Source organism: Oratosquilla oratoria, chromosome 2 (genome assembly GCF_046742065.1).
Source record: "Oratosquilla oratoria isolate Oo_2021 chromosome 2, ASM4674206v1, whole genome shotgun sequence".
In the NCBI taxonomy this organism is placed as follows: Eukaryota; Metazoa; Arthropoda; class Malacostraca; order Stomatopoda; family Squillidae; genus Oratosquilla; species Oratosquilla oratoria.
In genome coordinates, this window is record NC_134778.1 from 83,323,939 (window position 1) to 83,331,438 (window position 7,500).

Consider the following 7,500-nt stretch of genomic DNA (forward strand, 5'->3'; position numbering starts at 1 on the left):
AGGGAGCTTGTGTGTACGTCTGGCTGTGTCGCCTGTCGTGGCTGAAAATCTGTGCGTGTCAACCAAGTCCGGTGGCCATTGCTGTGATGTCGTTTAAACTTGCCGTTTCCCGCACCACTGCAAAAAAGCTCCTTGGGGGCATCACACTTACACCATGGGACGCTGCTCAATGTGGGTTCGGAGGACAACGCCCCATGTTGTTGTCCAACTGTGTCAGCATACTTGACCACTCCCCTGCAGAAGGCGGCGCTGGGGAGGCTCTCCACTCTCGGGGAGGTTCCTTCCGACTCTTAATCGCGGCCGTGCCAACCCACCTCCGTCTCCCCGACGCCTTCGACGCCGCCTTCGCCCACGCCGTAAGCATAGGTCGCTCACACTTGGTACTTGGCCTAACAGCAGGGGTGGGGGGTTTAGTCTAACCCAGTTACACGCCGAACGGCCCAGACATGGCAGCAGCTGCGCTGTGGTTGGGGAACCACGGCGTAGTTAACCACTTCACCACGGTGACGACGCACAGCCGGCAAAACTTCCGTGTGAACCACCACGTCGTGAGATTTGGTTTGTGTGGCAACGGGGCTTGTGTCTTCACGGAACGGGGTATGCATGTAAAGGTTACTGAAAATAAACAATATACAATCCATTCATTTCGCATTTACGCGCGGACACACGGCTGCGCTGTGCCACGTCATTCATACTGCACGAGTAAGTGGTCCATACATAAGTCCTGCCAGCTGTACCTTACAGATCTTCGCTCCGGCAAGCGCCAGGCGATTTTATTCAATGATTGGGTGCGTTCGGAGTGAAACGGGGTCCTGGTCGGCCCTCAATTGAATGAAGTTGTTTGGCCCTTGGCTGGACAAAGGTCTGCATAGTGGGTCACCATGTTGATGGGGGCCCTTTCACAATCAATATCTATTGACAATATTCAAATAACGTGAATAATAGTGACCTGAATGAATTGGGTATTGACAGTATGTGAGGGGCGAATGTTACCAACGTAGACGTCTTTAGACGTCTTTATACATCTAAAGACATCAGTAATATAACAAATATTGACAATATGATTACTATTGGCAATAACAAGGACACCTTTATTGCCAATACCATTGATGATGTTAGGGCCGCTCGGGGGAAGCGGTCGTACAAGCAGCTAAAAAATGGTGTGATACAACAACATGACATAGCTTAACCGAATGGTCCAATTCTTCAATGCAATAGAGAATAATTCGATTTCTTTACAAAATGTGTTTCGCAATGAAAGCCTTAAACCAAAACTGGGACGGAGCGTCCCGACTTGACGAACTTTCTTTAGAAACGTTGAGATTTACAAATGTACAAATATGAAAATTAAACGCTTTGCCAACATATGCTTAAATGTTTGTTGATGATAATAATATCCCGCTTGATTTCTACTAATATTCCTGCCTGCAGGCTCGGGCAACGTACGGGCCTGTCGCGTGGCATGTCCTGTGTAGGGGGTGGGGGGAGAGGGGGGAAGGGGGAAGGGGGGTGCTCAGTAGCTTTCTACCCATCACTACTGGTTCATCTACCCACCGAACTACTGGCGTCTACCCAACACTACCGCACTGACGTCGTGATGAGTTTCTGCCATCATTGGATCCTTCCTCGTTGGCGATGGCGGTCCGGGCAAGTAGAGACTCGCACACACGCACCGCCTCGAACGCTGGCTACGCTCTCAGACATCCAAATTCGACTTTAGACTTGGAGACGATTACAACTGCCTGTGACACAAAGCTGGTGAAACTATGTACTGGATAGACTAGGCTACCAGGGTAGGTATTATTATTAGTAGTATTAGTATTATTCATTATTAGTATTAGTAGCAGCAGCAGCAGCAGCAGTAGTAGTAGTAGTAGTAGTAGCAGTAGTAGTAGTAGTTGTAGTAGTAGTTGTAGTAGTTGTAGTAGTAGTAGTAGCAGAAGTAGTAGTATGGGAGCTGTGGTGGGCAAGAAGCGCATGTGCCGGTGTGACGTCCTTGAACTTCAGTGCCACCAGCTTGTTCATTCCGGTTTGAGGCGATGCCACTGTACAACTGTCTGGCGGGGCTTTGTGATCATGTCACTCCAGTGCTTCGTCTCCGAGGTGCCACTGCCGGCCTTGCCTGCAAATAGAAGAGAAAATCACAATCCAAAATGTTTTTATACACCCTGTAAGTGGTTAAGGATATGAACATAAGCATGGAGGAGACTGCAAGAGACCATGAGGCCTACACTAGGCAAGTCCATGTCTCTTACCACCTGTCATCCCTATTCATAAAGTTATTCAATCTTCTCTTAAAACAACCAATACTTTCAGCGCTAACTACATGGTTACTAAGTGTATTCCATTCGTTAATCACACTGATGGTAAACCAGTTCTTGCCTATTTCCTTCTTAAAACCTTATTTGTTCATTTTAAACCCATTGCTACATGTCCTGCCCTGCTGCCTTAATATGATGACCTTGGCTGCATCACCCTTGTTAAAACCCTTGATCCATTTGAATACCTTCATTAGATCACCCAGCACTCTTCGACATAGTGGTGTTCCTTTAACTGATTAAAGTCGTCTGGTGTTTATCAAGAATTAAATCCTTCTGGTGCTTACAAGAGACATCAAGAACCTGGCAGTGTTTGGTAAGAAATTAAATCATCGGGCTTCAATCCTGAAGAATATCTACAAAGGTGTCCTCGTGGGGGTGGAGTTGTTGGGAATGTGGAAGACGTCAAATCTATGTTGGGGATGGTCGACTACATTCTGCAGAGACACACTACTCTACTGCTTTTTCCTAATGGATTAATAAACTTTTATTCTGATGATTACCCAATCCCTATACATATTCAGCATTGCTATCTCACCCTCCAATTATCATCATCATTCTCATCATCTTAAAGAAAGAAAGAAAAAAAATCCATATTCCCTCTGTCAGCATGTTGCTCCGTCTCTCTTGCCTTCCCTCCCTCCCTTGAGACAAACCATTTCTATCTGTCTTCACGCCATCCACCTTTTAAATGTCAGTTCTGCTTCACTCAATTCCAGCATAGAAAATTTTATATCTGCGAAAAATTTCATTACTGTTTTTTTATATCCATAATATTCTTAAGTATTCAAGGCTTCTACCTTTATTTTCTTTACCTGCCTTCCATTCTGTGTTGTATGCGGGGGCGTTTCCATCTTTGTACGGTTGTGTGTGTGTGTGTGTGTGTGTGTGTGTGTGTGTGTGTGTGTGTGTGTGTGTGTGCACGTGTAAATGTGTGTGTGTAAATGTGTGTGTGTGTGTGTAAATGTGTGTGTGTGTGTGTGTGTGTGTAAATGTGTGTGTGTATGTGTGTGTGTGTGTGTGTGTGCACGTGTAAATGTGTGTGTGTAAATGTGTGTGTGTGTGTGTAAATGTGTGTGTGTGTGTGTGTGTGTGTATCTGTGTGTGTGTGTGTGTGTAAATGTGTGTGTGTGTGTGTGTGTGTGTGTGTGTGTGTGTGTGCTTCACTACTGTCTTGGATTAATTGCTGGGCTCGTGACTGATAGCTATTATCCTCTCGGATGAAAGTTCAGAACTCATATATAACATGAATTATGGGCAATGCTGTGACAGCAAGTACACACGTACGCGCGCACACACATACATACACACACACACACACACACACACACACACACACACACACACACACACACACACACACACACACACACACACACACACACACACACACACACACACACACACACACACACACACACACACACACACACATTCCGTTTCTTAAGGGGGGCATTAACGATTTGCAGTGCTGATGAAGCTTTCAAGCCGTGCACGGGGTTCGACCTTAAACTTACTGCGTGAGGAGTTAAACGCTGCCACAGCACTACCAATCCGTGTGTGTATGTGTGTGTGTGTATTTGTGTGTGTGTGTGTGTGTGTGTGTGTGTGTGTGTGTGTGTGTATGCAACCTCAAGCATGAAGCCTTTCAAGAGAAGACAAGTTATGAAAAATTGAAATTTAATTTTGCTGCCAGAAGGGGAATGAAAGGAGATGTGACTGACGCCTGAGTAAAGAAGATCAGATGAAGGAGGAATTTGACGACGAATCTTTAAACTGCACATTGGCGTTATTAGACACACAAGCTTCACATGAGACTAATAAAAACTTATGGTAATGCCAAGGAAAAGGAAATGATTATAGGCTTATTGGGAGAAAAACACACGCGTTGAACTACAGGTAAGTTATTCATTCCATTAAGTTAACATCTTCGCAGTAGAATGTTAAATTAATTTCGGTCAAGTCGACATTATGATTTAGATTACATACATGTTCTGGTTGTCCTAGTCAAACGAAAGAATTCCAACAAAAATGCACTATTTCATGACACAGCATCAAATACAGGGCTTATTGTTCTATCTGATGTGGTCGTCGAGCATTTTTTTCACTTTTCTCATGATTTACAGCCATACGTGATTATTGGTCTTTTAGTGGTGTTATGTATTCTCAATAATGTTTTCATTAATATTGATCTCTTTTTTTCAGAGTATCCAAGATTCCAAAATAACATTTGTTTCCTGACCTTTCTCAGTTCTGTTCTCCTGTGTCGAGAGGTTTTCCACACTTAGAAATTGTCGATGGAATTAGAGTCGTTTCCTCATAAGGTTGATCTTATTGGTTCCGCCTGTTGATTTCTGTTTATCTTCATGATTTTTTTTTTCTCGTCTCGGATTTCCAGACTTATTTCGTTGGGTTTCTCTTTGAAAGGTATTGCCGTCCCTTCAATTTCTTTACTTATCTAGTACTGTTCATTTTTGTGCACCTTGAGATTATTTAGTCGTTCTTTTCCATTAGAAGGTTGAATTGGAGAGGAGAGAGGAGAGAGGAGAGTCGACACCAATTCTGGCTCTTTCCGGAAGCCTCTCACCAATTCTCTTCCGGCGGTTATTGTCTATGAAGAGGTGCATTTTTATCTTTGTCAAATCCCCAGAAGATATATTCGTTTGATGATCGCTTCTTACTGAATCCAGACAGATATTCTCAAACCCATTTCTCTACATAGTTCCAATCTTTACGACAGTATGACCGTGAATATCTTGAATACAATTTGTAATGGTCTAATACCTCTATTGGCACACTGCAGTTTATCTTCTTTGTGTATCAATATGACCATGTTCTCTTTACGTGCGTCTATATTCTCTTGTTTCCAATTTTCCTCTGGTGCCATCAGGCTTCTCACCTTTAATCGTCCCAAACCTTCAACAACTCACCAAGGATTTTGTTATTTTCAGAAATCTTATTCTGTTTGAGTCTTTGGGCTGATATGTCCATTGCATCTCCTCTGGAATGAATATATGGATATATGTTTATGTGAATGTATGTACAGTATATGTGAGTTTTTGGGATTCACCACGGTCTTTAGTCGTGTGTTTTACTACCACACACACATATATATATATATATATATATATATATATATATATATATATATATATATATATATATACATTTTAACAACCACAATGCACTTTAATTCTAAGCCATCAAAGGCCAGCATGCTTGAAATTGAAATGTGGTACTACCCAGGACTCGAACCGGGTAACCTCATGACAAGTGCGACATTGACTTTCCAACTAGGCCATCAAGAGCTCTCTTGATGGCCTAGTTGGAAAGTCAATGTCGCACTTGTCATGAGGTTACCCGGTTCGAGTCCTGGGTAGTACCACATTTCAATTTCAAGCATGCTGGCCTTTGATAGCTTAGAATTAAAGTGCATTGTGGTTGTTAAAATGTATCTCTAATCACTGGGACCCATTCAGTGTTGTACATATATATATATATATGTATATATATATATATATATATATATATATATATATATGAGTGGAAGGTGGCAAGGAGGCGCAGGAAGATGCAGGAGCGCCTCCTTGCCACCTTCCACTCATCTGTCTCCACTTTATACTACATATATATATATATATATATATGTATATATATATATTAGACAATCTCCGTGACAGTAGCGCACGGGATTCGAACCCGCTGCATCTGGAAGTAAACTTCCAAGACACACTCGCCTTAGACCGCTCGACCACTTGACGGTATAAAACCATGAGAACTCATAGTCAACCTGACTATCGAGATTGGGGAGGGCGCTCACTACACCCATTAACCACCCATTTTCACCCCATGGCCACCGCACCCAGTGGGAGTAGTAAGGACCGGTCCTTACTACTCGAGGGAATCCTTGAGTGTACCTCAGAAAAGCAAGATTATAATAATCTAAAGGAAGAAAATTAAGAAAAATCGATACAGTTTAATTTCCCTCTTGTCTGAAGATTAGACTATATGAAAAAAAAAGAATAAATGACTGGAAGCACAGGGCCTACCGACTAAGATTGTGAGTGACTAATCATATGTGAAACAAAGACAATAATAAGAGGTGAAAGTGAAAAAGGAGAAAGTAACGAATGACAGTGGAGGAAGGTGGGAGAAAGTGAAGAGGAGGTTGAAAATATATATTTCTTGGGCACAGATTTTCTCTTAGGTAATTCTAATTAAATTCAACAGCACTGGATGTTTTGATGATTTCAAGGTAGGTGTCTTTTATCTTTTGGAAAATCTTCTTATTGTTTGTAGAGAAGGACTGTGTGCCGACTTGTACGAGTATGAATATTTTCTAATAACAGGGGAGACAGTTGACTACCTTTCTCCTACCTTAAAATCATTATAGCATCCAGTGCAGTTGATTTTAATTAGAATATATATACATACATATATATGTATATATATATATATATATATATATATGTGTATATATATATACACATACACACACACACACACACACATATATATATATATATATGTATATATACATATATGCATATACACACGCACACACACACACACACACACACACACACACACACACACACACACACACACACACACACACATATATATATATATATATATACATATATATATATATATATATGCATATATATATATATATATATATATATATATACATATATACATATATATATATACATGCCTAAATCGTATCTATACACACGTAGGTATTCACATGTGTATTTAGTATATGTATATATGTATATGTGAGCTTGTGTATGCACACGCGCATGCGTGTTGTTTGTGTTTTAGAGGCAACGGGGAACAAAATTCACATGCTTATCATTCGATGTCAACGCTTGTCCTGATGTGTTGAAGATGGCTTTCACTCCAATAAATAGAGAGTACCGTTGGCAGATTTCAATCTGTCTTATGCTTGATAATTTCATTCAGCCGAGGGAGACAATAATTTATTTTTCACTTCCTATTATGTTTCGACCTTGAGCCTTAGTTGAATCAAATCAGCCGTTAGAATCATCACCGAGGTGAGGGCGTACAAGATTAGAAAAAAACAAAACAGCGAAAAGATCTGTGTGGGCCTTTCAGGGCTCGAGGGCCGTTTTTTTTTTTTTTTTTTTTTTTTTTTTTTTTTTTTTTGAGGGGG

At 41.2% G+C, this 7,500-nt stretch overlaps 1 protein-coding gene across 2 annotated transcripts in view; it reads right to left on the bottom strand.

Moving 5' to 3' along the window:
* Positions 1–1,483: 1,483 nt before the first annotated feature.
* Syt7 (Synaptotagmin 7) overlaps positions 1,484–7,500 on the bottom strand; it is a 100,434-nt gene continuing 94,417 nt past the window's right edge. Inside the window, exon 8 of one of the 2 annotated variants that reach the window (XM_076212302.1) lies at positions 1,484–2,122. In XM_076212302.1, coding sequence (XP_076068417.1) covers positions 2,022–2,122 — 101 coding nt within the window. In that variant the 3' untranslated portion in view covers positions 1,484–2,021. The remainder of the gene's footprint in view (positions 2,123–7,500) is intronic. The other variant, XM_076212295.1, reaches the window with a different exon arrangement.